Below are 20,732 nucleotides of genomic sequence, written 5' to 3'. Positions count from 1 at the left end.
CAATTTGGAAAACATATAATACAGCATTTTTATATTTTGCATTTTGTGTTTATTTTTCTTTACTAATTTATTTTCACACAAGAAATTCCATTAGAGCAAATTTTGTGTAACCCCTATTTTGGATGGTGAATTGTGATTCCATAAGGGTGAATATTTGTATTAGTAAAGGCCATAACATGAGGATTACCAGTAAAAAAAAACATACAAATTAATTAAGTTGGGGCAATGCATGAGGGAGTTTTGCCTTGCAGTCCTACATAGCAGAATTTCTAGGTATCAGTTTATTTTGTAATCAAGGGGCTTAATTTTATATGCTACTTTTAAAGGCTGCAAGTACTTGGAAAATCTGGTAAGATATGTAAGTTTTGAAGCAAAATAAAAATGTATATATTCTTAAATAACAGATAAATTTTATTCAAAAATGAAAAACTAAAGGCTTAGTTTGAATTGTACATATCTTTTTTGTATTAGGGTATCCTTGAAACATCTGATTTTAACACACAGCAGATGGAGCAGCAAATATTACAGTTGGAAAATAAAGTGTATGAAGTAAGTATCCTAAGGCAAACAATGTTAATGGTAGTTTTATGAATAATCTAAAATACATTTTATAGCCTAACTACTTAAGCACAGAATTTACACTGTAATACCCCTTAAAAGAACATCTGTTGTGTATGAAGTCATGAGTGGCTGAGAATGACAAATGAAACTGATTTGGAATGCAACAATTGATATTCTGGAATGTTCCAGCTCTGTCAACAAATCTCTACATTCATTACAATAATGATCCCTTTTTATTTCTGAAAACATATCCTGAATACTTAACTTTGGAATGACATAAATTACATTTAACATTACCTTCTACTGTTACACACTGCCATCACGGTTAACTTGTGGTAAACTGGTGTACTCCTGCAACAATGAAGTGGTTAAAGTAATCTCATTCCTGCACAGTGGAGTGAGCCACTAAGGCAATGCACAATGGCTTCTTAAGACTGCTGGTGCTTGGTGGTCTGGGGCAAGTGGTGTAGTTTCAACGCAGATATTAAAGGCTAGGGGCTGTATGCTAACCAGCATGGTTGTTGCTGCCAATGCCAGAGGCTGGCAGCACCTGCTCCTTGAGTTGATATATTGCTGGGATTTTAGACTCTCGTCATGATCTGTCAGATGTGATTTAAGTTGCTTCTTTCCTTCTCTGTTTAGAGGTATAATTCAGCCTTATCATGAGGATCATATGTGCAGTTGCCACTGTCATTAAGGGTCTTTAGATAAGGGAGAGCTATGAAACTAAGCTAAGAAATGGGGGGATACTAATTACCATCATATGCACCAGGAGACAATGAAGGAGGCCCTAAAATCTGGATGAACTATTACCAGAGTAGGAGCTAGCTAGTCCCCAACAAGAACCTGCAAACATGTCAGCCTGCTCAGGTACATTGCTGAGCAGCTGCAGTATTGAATCTCCACCCCTGCCTCACAAGCAGTATCTGCACATTCCCTCAATGGTTCATTTCATACAAAGCCACGTGATGATGCGTTTTCAGTGCTGTTGTTCTTGGTTGTCTTTTGTTTTCCACATTCGAGGAGATTCACACTCCAGAGGTGTAATGAATCTGTATTCTATGGGGTACCTGACTTAGACTTTCAGTGTCCATCCAGTTGAGCACATTTCAGTGACTCAATTTAACTTATATTAAAAAGAAATTATCTTTTACTATGACTTCTGTCCAAAGCTGTTTCTTCCCATTGATGTCAATAAACCACCTGCCACAGGTACAATTGTATCCAGTACTGTAGGTAAAAGCAGACAAGTGTTTCTCAAGCAATCAAGCCATGTAGAGTGTTTTCAAAAGCAGGTGTGCTGGAGGAAGCTTAAAGAACTTCAGGTCTCTTGAACTTTAAATAGCATTTTCAAAATGTTGTCAATTCGGTAATTGTACATGGTGTGGATCCAAATGTTATTTAACGTGCAATGCATTGGCTGTTCTTTTATTGTTAAAGCTGCCTCATTATGTAAACACATTTGCATTTTTGTGGAAGTTGCAAATACAGTTGCATTGAATTATGTAGATAAGATCAATTCTTAATTTTAAGAGCTTCAAGTGTTTTTGTTTGTTTGCTATGTAGGATTAATTATGAAAAGATTTCTAGGCATTGTCCTTGGATACATGCTTATGGTGCATTGATGATCAGTATTTGAGATATTAATTATTTTCTCTTTTTTTTAACCTTTAGCTTCACTTAGCTGATTTTTCCTATGCTTTGTAGTAGTCCTTAGCTTCCTGAGAGTTTTGGGGAGAAATGCAGCCATTCCTGATGGGACAACTAAACTTCACAGGAAAATTAACCCAACCTTTCCTTTGGGTCAAAGTTCTTTGTACTTTCTGTGATACCTTATTTTACTTTTAAATGTTGAATGGTCTATAAATACAAATAGTCATTATAGTGTTTTTTTTTTTACAGCTTGATAATGAATGCTTCAGTTTCAAGAAGAAGGTTGCATCACAAATGGAAGATATAGCAGCACTTGAAGAAAAAAACAAGCTTCAATCACAAAAACTCTTGCAGACAAGTGATGATACCTCTTACCTAAAGGCAGAGCTGAATTCAGTTAGGTGAGTGTTATTTTTGTGATGTAGCATTCATATTTTGGTTTGAAATTGCTAGTCCTAGTTTCTTGATCTAGTTTCTGCTCTATGATTGAATCAGAATCATGTTTATAATCACTGACATAAATGCATGAAAATTACGATAAATTTCAAGAAGAATATATGGGAAAAAACTAGTGCAAAAAGAGAGCAAAATAATGAGCATTATTCATATTGTTGGGAAATCTGATGATGGAGAGGAAGAAGCTGTTCCTAAAACATTGTATGTGCATCTTCAGGCTCCTGTCCTGTACCTCCTCATTGATGGTGATAATGAGAACAGGGCATGTCCTGGATGAGAGTCCCTTCATGATGGCTGCTGTCCTCATAAGGCATTGTCTTTTGAAGATGTCCTCAGTGATGGGGACCCTATGCAGTTTTTATTGATCCTATGCATTGGTCCCTTGTACTAGACGGTAATGCAACTAATCCCAGTGCTCTCCATGGTTCATCTGTAGAGATATGTCAGTGTCTGTAGTGATTAACCAAATCTCAAACCAATTGAATCAGAATCAGTTTTATTATTACCAGCATGTGACGTGAAATTTGTTAACTTAGCAGCAGCAGTTCAATGCAATAGATAATATAGAAGGGTAAAAATAAATAAATAAAATTAAAATAGTAACAATTAATAAACACATCAATCAATTACAGTATACATATACTGAATAAAAACACGCAAAAAAACCAGAAATATTGTATGTTTTTAAAAAGTGAGGTAGTGTCCAAGGGTTCAATGTTCATTTACGAATTGGATGGCAGAGGGAAAGAAGCTGTACCTGAATCGCTGAGAGTGTGCCTTCAGGCTTCTGTACCTCCTACCCGATGGTAACAGTGAGAAAAGGGCATGCCCTGGGCACTGCCTCCCTGATGGTGTCCTGGGTACTTTGTGGGCTAGTACCCAAGATGCAGCTGACTACATTTACAACCCCCCTGCAGCTTCTTTCGGTCCTGTGCAGTAGCCCCTCCATACCAGACAGTGATGCAGCCTGTCAGAATGCTCTCCAAGATACATCTATAGAAGGTTTTGAGTATTTGTTGACATGCCAGGTCTCTTGAAACTCCTAATAAAGTACTGCCTTCTTTATAACTACATCAATATGTTGGGACCAGGTTAGATCCTCAGAGATCTTGACACCCAGGAATGGGAGACTTCCGGTGGCTGTAATGGAGTAGGTTGCACTAGCTACGTGCTCCGAAATTATTTGCTTACTTTGCTGTTTAAACCTATCTCAGTGAGAGCACCATGAGTAGAAAGCTGTCAAAAAAAGAGACTACTTTAGAGACTTTGACTGAAATGATTCAACAAATGTCGGAGAAACTCAAAAAATTGGATAAACTGGATGACTTGGAATCCAAGTTTGATTTGTTACAGAATTCCTTTGACCTGGTTAAATCTATACTGAAAACGCTTAATCGGAAACTTGGAAGTATACAGCAGACTGTGAATGACCACAAAATTCGTATTAAGCAACACGAAGAATCTCTGCCAGTGTTACAGAAGGATATCGAAGGTTTCAAGAGAATTTCTAAGGAACAGCTTAAAAAATACGACGCGTTACTGAAGTAACTTACAGAGTTGGAGACCGGGAACTGAAGGTGCAATAACAGAATTCTTGGATTTCCTGAAAAACTGGAGGGTAATCAACCTATCGATTTTTGTGCTCAAATGCTGAAAGATTTATTCCCTGATACATTATCGGAACTACCAAAATTTGAGCACATTCACCGAGTTACCCCCCGTAATTGGGACCCTGCCAAACCTCGCTCTATTATCATTCGCTTTTATGACTATCAGATTAAAGAACAGATCCTTCGTGAATCAAAGAAGAAACGTATAATACAATTTCGTGATCAACAGTTTCGGATCGTTCAAGATTATCCACTGGAAGTTCTAAGAGCTACACAGGCTTTTAAAGAGGTTATGTCTGATCTTTTTAAGCTTGGCTGTCGCCTTTCTCTCAGAGATCCGTGTAAACTCAAGGTTACTACTTCTGATAATAAGGTCTCTTGGTTTACGAAGCCTGAAGAAGCTAAGAAACTTTTACAAAGTGTCCATCCTTATATTCAACTTTGAGTTGTTTTATGTTAAATGTTTTAATTTCAGGTGTTCAGTCAAGTAATTGGCGATTTGTTGATAACAAGGATTCTTGGTTTTACGAAGTCTTAATCATTTGTTTGACTAAGTAACTGGCGCCTTGTTATCTTTCAAAATATGCAGGCAGACATTTTCTCTTTAGCTGCTTTTCGCAGCTCTTTTTAAACAATACGTTATATTCTCTGTGTTATGTAGGAAGCTATCTAAACCGCTTCCCTTTTTAATTATCTTCTATTTGTTTCTTTACTCTTTTTTTGCACCCGCGAGTACATGTTGTTTTACTTATTGATTTTCCATATTTGATTTTCCTTATCTGTCTTTGCTTTTTTACCGAGACTAATACTTATATTTTCCCATGGTTTTTTTATCATAATTAGCAAACTTATTTACTTTGATTTTTTTGTATATATATATATATATATATTTACAATCGTTTATTCAGCGCAGCTATACATATATATTTTCTGGAGCCACCGGAGTTTTGGGTTGGGAACGTTAGAATTAGTCTTCAGCCTCTCTTGGCTAATTTCTCTCTTTGGCGGGAGGGAGGGGGGAAATGGGTTCTTCTATAAAGCTGATTGGATGTTTTTACTGTTTTACTTATTCACTACATGTCTGTGATTACCTTTGGTACATTACTAAAGGATACTTGATGGATTCTTTTATTAATGTACTCAGTTTTAATGTGAAAGGTCTAAATAACCCTGTTAAACGAAATAAGATTTGCTCTTGTATCCGGAAACTTAAAACTCATATAATCTTCTCCAAGAAACCTATATTCGTAAAGATGATATTTCACGTTCTTTCAAAGGATGGAAAGGTATAAATTTTCACTCACCCTCTCAATCTAGATCGAGAGGCGTCTCTATCCTGTTTGATCAGAATTTATCCTTTATTCAACATAATATAATTTCTGATACAAATGGGCGCTTTGTTATTGTTTTGGCTAGTCTTGGGAATAAACTAATCGTATTTGTGAATGTATACGCTCCAAATACAGATGACTCCTTGTTCTTTGAACGTCTTTTCTCTTTTCTGCCTGATTTGAATCGGCATTCCTTAGTGATGGGTGGAGATTTTAATTTTTGGCTTGACCCTATATTAGACCGCTCTTCAAGTAAAACCCCTGTCACTAGTAAATCAGTCTTACTTTTTTAAACCTTTTTTATCTCAATGTGGTATTCTTGACATGTGGCATTTTTTACACCCCCAAGAAAAGGAATATTCATATTTCTCTGAGGTTCATCATATGTACTCTCAGATTGATTATTTTTTTATAGATAGAAACTTGCTTCCACTGGTACGATCCTGTGATTATAAGGAGATTGCTTTGTCTGATCATGCACCTGTGCTTCTGGCTTTAAGATTACCTGCTTACTCTGTACCAAATAGAAGTTGACGTTTTAACTTATCATTGTTATCTGATAAAACTTTTCTAAAGTTTTTGGAAAACCATATTACTTTTTTCTTTAAAGAAAATTTTAAAGGAGATACTGCTGGTAATATAGTCTGGGATACTTTTAAAGCATATATTTGTGGAGAAATTATCTCTTACTCTACCTATATAAAGAAAAAAGCTGACAAAGAAAGGTCTGACTTAGCAGCGATATTAAAAGATCTTGATCGAAAGAATGCCCTATCTCTAGATCCAAGTATGTATAATAAGCGTATTGAAATCCAATCCAAGTATAATCTTCTGCTGACTTACCCAATTGAACAACAGCTGTTGAGAGATAAAACTCAATTTTACATTCACGGGGATAGAACTGGTAGTTTATTAGCCAATCACTTAAAATCTTTTACAATTAATCGTCAAATCACAGAAATTTTTAAAGATAATGGAACTAAGACAAATGACCATTCTGAAATTAACAACGTATTTAAAGACTTTTACCTTAAGTTGTATCAGTCTGACTCTTCTTCAGATGATACCTATATGAATGCTTTTTTCAGTAATATCAACATTCCTACATTGTCTGCTGATAGTCTAACACAGTTAGATCAGCATATTTCCAATGAAGAAGTGGCTGAGGCTATATGTGCTTTACATTCTGGTAAGACCCCAGGACCTGATGGCTTTCCTGGGGAGTTTTATAAAACTTTCATTACGTTATTTACACCTTATTTATCCTCTGTTTTATCGGAGTCCTTTAAATCAGGTAAACTCCCTCAATCTTTTTATGAAGCTTTTATTTCTCTTACTCTTAAAAAAAAATTAAAAATCCAGCTGAATGTTCTTCATACAGACAGATTTCTTTATTAAATGTTGGTGCAAAAATTTTAGCCAAAATCTTAGCTCGAAGACTTGAAAATATTCTACCATCTATTATATCATATGACCAGACAGGATTTATTAAAAATCATTACTCACATTTTAATATATGTCGGTTATTGAATGTGATATATTCACCATCCAAAAAAATATCAGAGTGTATATTATCCTTAGATGCAGAAAAAGCCTTTGATAGGATTGAGTGGAATTATCTTTTTAAGACCTTAGAAAAGTTTAATTTTGGGCCTAATTTTATTCGTTGGGTTAAATTAATCTACTTGTTTCCTACCGCTCAGGTTATTACCAACTCCCAAATTTCTAAGCCCTTTAAATTACAGCGGGGAAATAGACAAGGATGTCCTCTTAGTCCTTTACTTTTTGCTTTAGCTATAGAATCCTTAGCAATAGCACTTCGAGAAGCTAAGGACATTTCTGGTATACTAAGGGAAGGTATGTCTCATAAAATTTCATTATACGCTGATGATATTTTACTTTTTATCTCTAACACTGAAACTTCTTTACCTTTGGTTCTTTCTTTAATCTCCCAGTTTAGTTCTTTTTCAGGATAGAAGCTGAACCTACATAAAAGTGAGCTATTTCCTTTAAATGACCTAATGTCATCAAATGCCAAATTTCCGTTCAAAGTTGTTACAAGTCAATTTACATATTTAGGTGTAACAATTACTAAAAACTTCAAGAATTTATTCAAAGAATACTTAAACCCCTTATTGAATTATGTGAAAAAGACGCTTTCTATATGGTCCCCTCTTTCTTTATCCCTAATTGGCCGAATTAATTCGATTAAAATGAAGATTCTTCCTAAATTTTATATCTTTTTCAGGCCTTACCTATTTTTATTCCTAAGACGTACTTTGATTCTTTAGATTCAATTTTAACCTCTTGTATTTGGAATAATAAACAAGCTCGTTTAAGTAAAGTTTACTTACAAAGAAATAAAGAGATGGGTGGACTAGCCCTACCCAATTTTAGGTTTTACTATTGGGCTGCCAATATAAGGAATATTACTTTCTGGTCCTATTATATTTATCGTAAAGATTGCCCATCATGGGTCTCCTTAGAAGTTAATTCTGTAAAAAATTCCTCTATTGTCTCTCTTCTTGGATCATACTCTTTTTCAGCAAATAAAACAACAGATAACATAATTGTTAAGCAAACTTTAAGGATCTGGTTTCAATTTAGAAAATTTTTTGGTTTAGCGAATTTTTCATTATCATCTCCCATTCTCCTTAATTATTGTTTTATCCCTTCCATGACTGATAAAGTCTTTAAAGATTGGGATGAATTAGGTGTTAAGTGTTTTTGGGACCTGTTTATCTCAGGATCTCTTGCTTCATTTGACCAATTGTCAAATAAATTTGCACTCCCAAAATCACATTTTTACAGATATCTTCAAATTAGAGATTTTCTATGTTTCCAATTAGCTACTTTTCCTATAGGTCCTGATAAAAATTTACTGGACGATCTTTTAAATTTAAAACCTTTTGTTAATGATTCTATTACCGGTATCTATAACTTGTTGATTGATTCTAGACAAGACTTTTTAGATAAAATAAAAAAGCTTGGGAGGATGACCTAAATTGTCAGATTTCTGATGATAGATGGAATAAAATTCTTAAACGGGTTAATAAATCATCTTTCTGTGCTCGTCATTCTCTTCTACAATTTAAAGTGGTTCATAGAGCTTACATTTCTAAACAGAAGCTCTACAGTTTTTACCCAAATGTTTCTCCACTTTGTAATAAATGCAACTCTGCTGATGCCTCTTTAATTCATATGTTTTGGTTTTGCCCTACAATTGAAATGTTTTGGCGGGAAGTATTCCATACCTTTTCACAACTTTTTAGGGTCCAATTTGACCCAAATCCCCTTACTGCCTTGTTTGGTATTATTGCAAATGAAGATATAACTTTAAATACTCCTAACCTACAGGTTTTAGTTTTTACCTCTCTTTTAGCAAGAAGAACAATCTTGCTTAAATGGAAGGAGTCTACTCCTCCTACACATCTTCAATGGCTACGTGATATTATGTCGTATTTAAATTTAGAAAAAATCCGCTGCTCAGTCTTAAATTCGAAACAATCTTTTTATGATATTTGGGGACCTTTCCTAAATTACTTTTCCAATTTATAAAGTTTAACAGTGCACAAACTTTTATGTATATTTTTATCTTCTATTCTTAAGTGAATATTTTTTGTTCTAATTATCCATTGTCATCCATCAGCTTTTTTTCGTTGGTAGGGGGTTGACTTTTTTATATATATAAAAAAATTTATTTTATGATGTATGACCTATCTTTAAATTTTTGATTACAGAGTGGTATACCTTTATGTGTTATGCTATAACATTTTGATCAATTTTATTACAATATATGAATGTACACAAGTTATGTTGAGATGTATCTATGTGTTGCACTCTGTAAATCTTTTTTTCTTCTGAATAAAAATATTGTAAAAAGAAAGACACTCAGGAATAGAAAATGCTGGAAATGTAATGAATTAATCATTGCAATTTTGGCAATGACCCACAAGGGACCTCATCCACATGCAACAGTGTACTGGATTAAAACAGGACCATCTTCACAAGATGATCATTTAAGGTACATATACTTAAGGTACAGTACTTGTGTTGTAAGCAGCAACCCTGGAACTCTTAACAAATTATCTATTGATTTATAATTTTAACAGAGTACATTGATATAATATCTTTAACTTCTGCAGGTTATTCCCAAACACTTCACAGCCAATTAATTTTTAAGTGCAATTATGTAATGTAAAGAAGTAGGGTAGTTCATAAGATATAGGAGCAGAATTACGCCATTTGGCCCATCAAGTCTGCTCTCCCGTTTCATCATGGCTGATTCGCTTTTGTTCTCAGCCCCAATCTCCTGCTTTCTCGCACATTCCTTCCCCCCCCCCCCCCCCACTTATCCCTTCTTGCCCTGACAAATCAAAAATCTATCAACCTCTGCTTTAAATATACATAAGGGCTTGGCATCCACAGCTGCCTGTAGCAACAAGTTCCTTAGATTCACCACTCTCTAGCTAAGAAATTTCTCCTCATCTCCATTCTAAAACGATGCCCCTCTATTTTGAGGCTGTGTCCTCTGATCTTAAACAGTCCCACCATAGAAAATATCCTCTCCACATCCACTCTATCATTCGATAGGTTTCAATGAGGTCACCCTTCATTCTTCTGAATTCCAGTGAATACAGGCCCAGAGCCATCAAATGCTCTTTATATGACAAGCCTTTTAATACTGGAATCATTTTTGTGAACCTCCTTTGAACCCTCTCCAGTTTCAGCTTATGCTTTCTAAGATAAGGGGCCCAAAACTGCTCACAATACTCCCAAGTGAGGCCTCATCGGTGCTTTATAAAGTCTCAAAATTACATCCTTGCTCTTATATCCTTGTCATCTTGAAACAAATGCTAACATCATACTTGCCTTCCTTACCACACACTCAACCTGCAAATTAATCTTTAAGGAATCCTGCATAAGGGCCCCCAAATCCCTTTGCACCTCAGATCTTTGTATTTTCTCTCCATTTAAAAAAAATAGTCAATTCTTTCATTTCTTCTACCAAAGTGCATGACCATACATTTTCTGGCACTGTATTCCATCTGCTACTTCTTTGCCCATTCTCCTAATCTATGTCTTTCTGTAGCCTCCCTATTTCCTCAAAACTACCTGCCCCCTTCTATCTTTGTATCGTCTGCAAACTTTGCAACAAAACCATCAATTCCATCATCCAAATCATTGCCATATAATGTAAAAAAGAATCTGTCCCAACACAGACCCCTGTGGAAATCCACTAGTCACCAACAGCCAACCAGAAAAGGCTCCCTTTATTCACTGTTTTCCTCCTGCCAATTAACCATTGCTTTATCCCTGCTCAAAGCTGTCCTACAATGCCATGGGCTTGTAGCTTGTTAAGCAGCCTCATGAATGGCACCTCGTCAAAGGCCTTCTGATAATCCAAGTACACAACATCAACCAATTCTCCTTTATCTATCCTTGTTATTTCTTCAAATAATTCCACAAGATTTCTCAGGAAAGATTTTCCTCTGAGGAAACTGCTGACTGCAGCCTCTTTTATCATGTGCACACACAGAGTAGAATTATCATTTAATCTGCTTCAATTGTATTGTTAAAATGATAAACATTAACAAAAAGGAAGATACCTCCTGTTCATCATTGAATATGACTGTAGAATCTCCTTTATTCACCTAGAGAGTTCTGGAAGACATTGTAGTGCATTGAAGTGTCTCATTTGCTGGTGTGGAGCTTCTAACATGCTAGCATCTGATTTAGGCAAAAGTGCTATCTTGGATCCACAATAATATTTAAAATTAAAACAAGGTCAAGCAGGTCTGTATTTTACTTGAACTTGTATTTCTTGTTTTTAAAAATTACAATCTATCTTGCACAAGAAGTACCACTTCTGATTTGGATTTTGTTTATGATGAATTTTAGGTAATACGATATCATCAATGGCATCTTCTCTTATGTGCTACTATTTAGTAAATGTAGTTTTGTACAATTCCATAGCAGTTTTGCGCTCTTAATATCAGAATCAAAAAAAAGTTTAAGGTTACTTAGACCTTTCAGTACTTAAACAGTGCGAAATAGCTTAATTCTTGGCAAGATATCAGAATTGATTTTGAAAAACTTAAATGTGAAGTTCATGACTTAATGGTCCATTATTTGTGTATCATGTCAATAAACCAGGTGAGATGAGGGAACATCCATTTTCTAGATCCAAGCACAGTCAAATTCTCAATGCAATTAATGACATCGGATTTGAAAATAAAGCTGTCTCTATAAATTTGGGACATATATGGCAGAAGCCCTAGTCCATATTTGTGTGCTTCATCAGATACTTGCTATAATGTTATTAACAATTTATATTAACTACAATACTGGCAAGCTATAAATATCTATGAAGAAAAATTAAAATCCAAAATTTCATAACATAAAGTGGAACAAATCTCTTGTCATTCTGCTGGCTGGACTCAATGATTGACGAGCGCTAGACAGTATGAGAAAACCTTACGTATATTTCGCACTGTAGGTGTGTATACTGTTTGTGCAGAACTGATGATGGTGGATACTGAAATCTTATGTGATTGGTGGACCTGTAAATGTGATGAAAAACAAATGAGTAGAAAATGTCATGATGATTGAAATGACAAAACGTATAATGTTGTTCAATATTTTAACAGATTTTATTAGAGTAGAGGTGCTGTGATAGGATTTGTGCATAAGTATGTGAAGAGCAAGAGGATAAGACGTGAAGGAATAGGACCAATCAAGTGTGACAGTGGAAAAGTGTGTATGGAACCAAAAGAGATAGCAGAGGTATTTAATGAGTGCTTTGCTTTAGTATTCACTACACAAAAGGATCTTGGCAATTGTAGAGATGGCTTACAGCAGACTGAAAAGCTTGAGCATGTAGATATTATGAAAGAGTAGGTGTTGGAGCTTTTGGAAAGCATTGTTGGATAAGTCACTGGGACCGGACAAGATGTACCTCAGGCTAGTGTGGGAGGTGAGGGAGGAGATTGCTGAGCCTCTAGCAATGATCCTTGCATCATCAATGGGGACGGAAGAGGTTCCGGAGGATTGGAGGGTTGCGGATGTTGTTCCAGTATTCAAGAAAGGGAGTAGAGATAGCCCAGGAAATTATAGACCAGTGTGTCTTACTTCAATGGTTGATGGAGAAGATCCTGAGAGGCAGGGTTTATGAACATTTGGAGAGGCATAATATGATTAGGAATAGTCAGCATGGCTTTGTCAAAGGCAGGTTGTGTCTTACGAGCCTGATTGAATTTTTTGAGGATGTGACTAAACACATTGATGAAGGTAGAGCAGTAGACATAGTGTATATGGATTTCAGCAAGGCATTTGATAAAGGTACCACATGCGAGGCTTAGTGAGAAAGTAAGGAGCCATGGGATCCAAGGGGACATTGCCTTGTGGATCCAGAACTGGCTTGCCCACAGAACGCAAAGAGTGGTTGTAGACGGGTCATATTCTGCTTGGAGGTCGGTGACCAGTGGTGTGCATCAGGCATCTGTTCTGGGACTCCTACTCTTCATGATTTTTTTTAAATGACCTAAATGAGGAAGTGGAGGGATGGGTTAGTAAATTTTCTGATGACACAAAGGTTGGAGGTGTTGTGGATAGTGTGGAGGGCTGTCAGAGGTTACAGCGGGGCATTGATAGGATGCAAAACTGGGCTGAGAAGTGGCAGGTGGATTTCAACCCAGATAAGTGTGAAGTGGTTCATTTTGGCAGGTCAAATATGATGGCAGAATATAGTATTAATGGTAAGACTCTTGGCAGTGTGGAGGATCAGAGGGATCTTGGGGTCTGAGTCCATAGGATGCTCAAAGCTGCTGCACAGGTTAACTGTGGTTAAGAAAGCATATGATGCATTGGCCTTCATCAGTTGTGGGATTGTGTTTAGGAGCTGAGGGGTAATGTTCCAGCTATATAGGACCCTGGTCAGACCTCACTTGAGTACTTCTGGTCGCCTCACTACAGGAAGGACGTGAAAACCATAGAAAGGGTGCAGGGGAGATTTACAAGGATGTTGCCTGGTTTGGGGAGCATGCCTTATGAGAATAGGTTGAGTGAACTTGGCCTTTTCTCCTTGGAGTGACAGAGGATGAGAGGTGACCTGACAGATGATGAGAGGCATTGATCATGTGGATAGTCAGAGACTTTTTCCCAGGGCTGAATTGGCAAGCACAGGAAGACACAGTTTTAAGGAGCTTGGAAGTAGGTACAGAGGAGATGTCTGGCATATGTTTTTACGCTGAGAGTGGTGAGTGCGTGGAATGGGTTGCCAGCGATGGTGATGGAGGCAGGTACGATAGGGTCTTTTTAAGAGACTCCTGGACAGGTACATGGAGCTCAGAAAAATAGAGGGCTATGGGTAAACCTAGGTAATTTCTAAGGTAAGGACATGTTCAACACAGCTTTGTGGGTCAAAAGGCCTCTATTGTGTTGTGTTTTTATGTTTCTATTTATTCTCAATAAGTCATTAAATTCTTGCTGCCATGATGACTAAGGACTTTGGAATCAATGGGGGAAAAAAATGGTAGCTAAGCATGCAACCTTGCCCTAGAAATGGGAATAAGTTGCAAAGGAAGAGTGTGCTGTTACGTACCCGTGGGTATCTTATACTTGTCACGTGACAGTGGTGTTGAAAATATGCTGGACCTAAGGTAGTGGTCTTGTGATGGTGGAGTGATGTCATTTTCCTGCCAGTAGAGGTCATGTGACAGGTTTTTTTTTACAGGGTATAAAAGGAGGACCCCTCCCTGTGAGGAGGGGCAGTTCATGGCTGGATTTGCCATTTTGACTCCATGCCACTGCGTGGTCCAATATTATGATGCAGTTTGGTTGAAAGGTGGAGTTTTATTTAATGCCTAAAGTTTAAAAGGTCATTGCCTTCAGTTTCTTTATAATACTGCCAGTTAAAAATCAGTGGAGAGTGAAGATCGGAGTTCGGGAGCTAAAAGATCGAGGAAAGTTGATTTCGACGGTGAAACAGGTTCGTCCTTGTTTGATCCTTATTCGGAAGGAATTTGTTGGCTGTGCCTGTGTTAACCCCTGCAAATAATAGCAGAAAGGGTTAGATACAGTTTTGTAAAGGAAAGGTCAGTGCCTTTAAGCCGTTTCATTTTCATCTTCGTAAATTCTCCAGGAAAAGTATAGTTCAACTGGGAACCGCAACAACACGACGTGAAAGAGATTTTAAATCGTCTAAAAAGTCTGTCCTTTAATGGACTGTAAGCATTTTGAACTTTTGCAGTACTACTCTGAAGAACTGTTTTTGCAACATCGCTTTAAGAACTTTTCGCTTTATTCCTTTAAAAACTGTTTAAGCTGCCGCACAGCAGCTGATTTCCAGTTACGTTAGTTGTTTGTTTACTTCTGGGGGTTTGTTTTTCAGTGTTTAATAATTGTTTTATTTGTAATAAAAAACCCTCCCTCACTTGTATATTTATTGTTGCTGAATCCGTAACAGTGCTAACTTGAAGAAATTGATGGATCTAGACATTTTTGTGAAGAGCCTTTCTTTTTGATGCTTGCTTGTGTCAGGTCATTATTTTGAGAGATTCAGCGCATTGACTGAGCATCCAGTCGGTTTAAGGAATTCTCCGTTTATTAGGAAGCAAGAAATATTTTATCCATTGCTAAATGAGTATTGGAATATACAGTACACATGCAGTTAGAAAAGCCAGAATGTTATTAAACATTTTTCAAAGAAGTAGTTAAATATGCAGCAGTATGTTTTAGGGCCTCATATTGTGTTATGCTGATTTTTTTGGGCTTGATTTGAGTATAAATGCTTGAATATTGTGTAACAAAGAGTAAGATTTTCAAAGTGTTCTTAAATATAATCAAGATTTTCTTTTGCATGTAGCTTAAATGTAAGTCAGTTCTTTGCATTTATTTGTCCTGGAGAAGCTTGCACACAACCGTCTATGAGCGTCCAACAAATTGTCAGCAGCAACTTTAGGATATCTACATTAATCTGTATCTGTGCATAAGTTCAGAGTTAGTGTCATTTTGTAATGCATAATTTATTAGGTTACTAAAATAACATAGTAATAGCATGATACTAGGTTACTAAAATAATCTGAATCAATTGAATGAAAGATCCGGACTGTTGTATAAATAAATATGAAATATGCTTGAATTAACTAGACTCGAAATTGACTGTCCTGTTGTATATACTATTTATTACAAATTACTATAAACTGCACATTTAGAAGGAGACGTAACGTAAAGATTTTTGCTCCTTGTGTGTATGTGAAGGATGTAAAAATGAAGTCAATTTAAATTCTGTTTCTGCTGTTTATTCAACTTAGTGAAACAGCTCAAAATACATTGCCATAAAGTCAGAAAATTTAATGCTGTAAAACAATGGTGGTCACAGCGTTAGACTGAGGATAGATCTAAAGGGATTGGCTTTACAGTGTAGAGAGTAGGGTCTAGATGGCTGTTGATGGGACAAAGAGAGGAAGGATGGAAAGAAAACCAAGGTTTGAGCAATGCCTGCTGCCTTGCCCTGGCTCATTTAATGAAATCTTCATTTATACTCTTGTTACTTCAAGACTTTACTATTTCAATATGTTCCTAGGTGGTTCCTTCTATGCTCCTTGAATGCTGTTGTTTATATGATGAACTGAAACAAATCTTAGTTAGCGATCAGTTTGCTGATCATGTCCTTAATCCTGCCTTTCTCTGTAATCTCTTCCATTCCCAAAATCCTTCTTAAATGTAAGTAATTCTAGAAATGACCAGAACTCCCTCTTTAAACCTTCTCCTTTTTCCTTTAAGGTTTTCACTTTAATCATTTTCTCTATTTCTTTTTTTCCTGTCTTTATCAAACACTGATGAAATGCCATAGTGTTTCACTTTGTTAAAGATACTATCTGTATGCAAAATGTTACATTGATCTAAAGAACATGAAAAGTTAAATCATTTAGTCAGAAGATGTTACCACTGTATAGGATGTTTCCCAAGTTCAGAGACAAAATGTATGAGTACAGGCAGTCCCCAGGTTACGAACGAGTTCCGTTCCTGAGTCCGACTTTAAGTCGGATTTGTATGTAAGTCAGAACAAGTACATCCGGTATTATTTAGCGTCAGTTAGTCAAACGTTTGTCTTACTATATAGTATATATTTTACCTTACTATTCATATAAAGCACTTAAGAAACATATGTATTCCATTAATTAAACCACAGCGTTGCTTAGTAATAATTGTGGCTTTCATCAGGGCAGGGCCTTTCACATGCTCCATTATTCTCACTTTATCCTTTATTCTTTAAAATTGTTCCGATCGTTGACCAACTGTAGCCTAATGCTTTTCCAATGATCGATGGCGTTTCACCTCTTTCCAAACGCTTTATTATTTCCACTTTATTTTCAATTGCGATCGCTTCCCATCAACGGAACAGAAACACTGCGGGCGGTGGGTCCCGACCTCCGCCGGCTCCCGAGGTTCACTGGGTCCTAAGGACCATCGCACTGAATTCCCCGGGTCCTAAAGTCCACCACACTGAGGCAGGTTAAATAGGACAAGAGGGGGCTGTGCTGCGTTTGGATATTTGATCGTCCACAATATTCCACGTGGGAATCTAAACTGAAGGTGGCAGTGTATTTTTTTTACGAGGTCGAGTTGCGAACTCAACATCAACCCGGCACAAGAGCAGTCTATCGGTGAATTGACCTCGGGAACCTCCGTTCTCGAGCCCGGCACTGATCTCACTGCGCCACCAGCTGACCGGAATGGTGGTGGGGGGAGGGGGTCAGGGTGAATCTTGCTAAGAAAAATTTAAGCCAAATACAAAGTTACACACTCAACACAGTGTCAACGGCAACGATTAAAATGGCAGACGGCATTCTCCTTCCTCGGTTCGTAAGTAAGAGTTGTCCGTAAGTCGGACGTTCGTAACTCGGGGACTACCTGTAATCAATAATGATCCTCGCTAATGAATGTTACTTTGTATTAATGCTTAGGTTACAGAATGAACACTTGGAGAAATCGCTTGCAGATGCGCAGCATCGATTGTCAATGAAAACCAAGGAGCTCCAGACCTTTCAAGATCGGGTTGCCAGACATGAGGAAAGACTAGGTAAAAGTGATAAAAATAATATGTTATGAATCATATTAATAAAATATTCAGGCCTCCTGTCCAAGTTAGGTTTCTAAATGTTATGGTGGTACGCTCTACCACTTTTGAACATGTTTTCTTAGTAGTCCCAGTTGTCCTTAGAGAATAAGGACAGAAAAGTTTGGCTTTCTCAAGGAAATCCAGGCTATTATCTTGTCTTTTTGTCCAGGAAAATTTTATGCAGCATTGATACCACAAATAACAAACAGTACACATATGCAATTAAATGATTGAGCTTTATAATTCTTAATTTGACTATAGGTTTAGTAAAGAAAGCAGAAAAGAAAAAGGGCCATTCTCATAAAACAGTCTAATGTGCAATGTTGGAGTTCAATGTTTTCCTGTCTGTTGGTTCTCCAATGATTTTCACCCTGGGCATCAACTCCCAACCCTTTTCCAAGTCCACTCCATCCTGCAGTCTGCGACTTACCCATTCTGACATCACATTTCTCCTCGTTGCCCAGCGCATATTCCAAAGTCCCCATTATCTCTAGTCATAACCCAAACACTGTGCTAAAGAGAAGCCATTACATCAACAGGGAAACCTTTCCCAGGTCATTACATGTGTTTAATGCTATTTGCGTGCTTCTAATTTTCTTATAAATTTTACATTTTTAATCATCTGAGTATTTCTGAGACTTCTTTAAAAAAACATACATCAGGGATACTCACAAGCAATTTAACAGCTTTGGCAAATGTTTCAACCAGGATGTATGGCATTACATTTCTCTCTTCATAGATGTTGCAGGACCTGCTGGGTATTCGCAGGATTTTTCTGTTTTCATTCAACATTCACACAAGGATCTTTGATCATTTCTGCATTTTATTGTGTAGGCGAATTCAGTAGGCAAACTACTGCTCAACGAGAAGAAGTCAGTGCATTAAAAAGTACGGTATCTGCTCTGGATCAAGAAAAAGATTGCCTGCAGGAAGCTGTGGATGACAAAACTGAGAAAATTGCAACTTTAGAAGATAATCTTGCCAACAGGGTAAATATACAGTTTATTTTTATGTGAGTCTTCATTTGGAACAGGATTCTGTTGGACATTAATTAAACATAATAACTAGCAGAATTGCAACTTACTGCTGAAACTTCCATAAAAATCTCATTTGCAAAATAAGCTGTCCCTTCACCTAACTGGTTTAGTGGCCAGCAGTGCTTTGGTCATTTTAGGCAGTCCTTTGGGATTGAGGATGCCTTGCTTCCACTTAGGTGCTGTGGCTTCCAAAGTGCCTAATTAGGCCAGTGTTGGAACAACAAACTCTTGCTCTGGTGGAGTGTGACTTGGCTGATGGGGTGGGCAGCTGGGTAATTTGTGAGGTGATGAGCTCTTTCTGCCACTTATGCAGGGCCCTGTATCCTCCAGATGCATAGCCTTGAGGCCCTCAGTACCACTCCAAATGTTCCCTCTCCACTTTGAATGATTGTTGCCCAGGGATTTCCAGGAATCAATGGGGTTGTTGCACTTCAAAAAGTTCTGAATACATCTTTCAATCTTTTCCTCTGTTCATCTGTTAATCTCCCATGATAGAGCCTGAAATAGTGTATGTTTCAGGTGGCTGATATCAAGCATGCAATCAATGCGTCTTAGCTGTAGCCAGCTGAGAATAACAGGAATTAGATAGATAGATAGATAGATACTTTATTCATCCCCATGGGGAAATTCAACTTTTTTTCCAATGTCCCATACACTTGTTGTAGCAAAACTAATAACATACAATACTTAACTCAGTAAAAAATATGATATGCATCTAAATCACTATCTCAAAAAGCATTAATAATAGCTTTTAAAAAGTTCTTAAATCCTGGCGGTTGAATTGTAAAGCCTAATGGCATTGGGGAGTATTGACCTCTTCATCCTGTCTGAGGAGCATTGCATCGATAGTAACCTGTCGCTGAAACTGCTTCTCTGTCTCTGGATGGTGCTATGTAGAGGATGTTCAGAGTTTTCCATAATTGACCGTAGCCTACTCAGCGCCCTTCGCTCAGCTACCGATGTTAAACTCTCCAGTACTTTGCCCACGACAAAGCCCGCCTTCCTTACCAGCTTATTAAGACGTGAGGCGTCCCTCTTCTTAATGCTTCCTCCCCAACACGCCACCACAAAGAAGAGGGCGCTCTCCACAACTGACCTATAGAACATCTTCAGCATCTCACTACAGACATTGAATGACGCCAACCTTCTAAGGAAGTACAGTCGACTCTGTGCCTTCCTGCACAAGGCATCTGTGTTGGCAGTCCAGTCTAGCTTCTCGTCTAACTGTACTCCCAGATACTTGTAGGTCTTAACCTGCTCCACACATTCTCCATTAATGATCACTGCTAATTAATGATAAAATTACTGCTGGGAATTTTGGCCTGGCAGAGGACATTGACATTGTCTCTGGAAGGATAAGCGAGCCAGCATGGGTGATATTTTTCCTGTATTTTGAGATGCCTGTTGTAGGGATATCATGTCTCAAAGGATGCAGACCTGTAAGACATAAGTTTTGTAAAGAGATCTTGATCTTCAGATCCTGTTTTCTTCAGTTGACCAGGGGTTATGCTGGTGTGTGAAGGCACTGGTGAATTTCATCATCAGTGTCTGCCTGTGCCAAGAGATGGCTCTTGAAATAAGCTATTGAATTTAAGGGTATTCCACAGTCTCTCTGAGTGATAAAGTCAAAGGCTATTTATGGAGGGCAGGGCTTTTTTCTCCATTTTTCTTGGAGTTGCCATGAAGTGACAGTCATGTTCACTCTGCCTCTAGCTGAATAGAATTCAGCACATCTTTGGCCACTGGGTGGCAATGGTTGAAGACAACCCTGACCCAGTATTACTTGAGTCATGACCCGTTTATAGGTGCCAGTCAGAATTCTCTCCTTCCTTGAAAAATGTTCATGGTCACACATCGTTGAAATCCCCTGTGGTATCCCTCTTCCTTGATGTGGGCAATGATTTTGTGACTGAAACTTCAGAGTTGGTGATAACACTTTTGCTCAAGTTGTATAGAGCAC

The 20,732-nt window shown here is 37.4% G+C and overlaps 1 protein-coding gene across 5 annotated transcripts in view; it reads left to right on the top strand.

Moving 5' to 3' along the window:
- The window catches only part of cep135 (centrosomal protein 135), a 116,258-nt gene that overhangs the window by 55,509 nt on the left and 40,017 nt on the right, over positions 1-20,732 (top strand). For all 5 annotated transcript variants that reach the window (XM_073064623.1, XM_073064622.1, XM_073064621.1 and 2 more), the window contains 4 exons: positions 472-549; positions 2,464-2,615; positions 17,581-17,696; positions 18,570-18,724. In XM_073064623.1, the coding sequence (XP_072920724.1) occupies positions 472-549; positions 2,464-2,615; positions 17,581-17,696; positions 18,570-18,724 (501 nt within the window). The remainder of the gene's footprint in view (positions 1-471; positions 550-2,463; positions 2,616-17,580; positions 17,697-18,569; positions 18,725-20,732) is intronic.

The sequence above is a fragment of the Hemitrygon akajei genome, chromosome 13 (assembly GCF_048418815.1).
Source record: "Hemitrygon akajei chromosome 13, sHemAka1.3, whole genome shotgun sequence".
NCBI classification, from domain to species: domain Eukaryota; kingdom Metazoa; phylum Chordata; class Chondrichthyes; order Myliobatiformes; family Dasyatidae; genus Hemitrygon; species Hemitrygon akajei.
The sequence above is the reverse complement of the archived record's forward strand: the minus strand, read 5'-3'. Positions and strand labels throughout refer to the sequence as shown.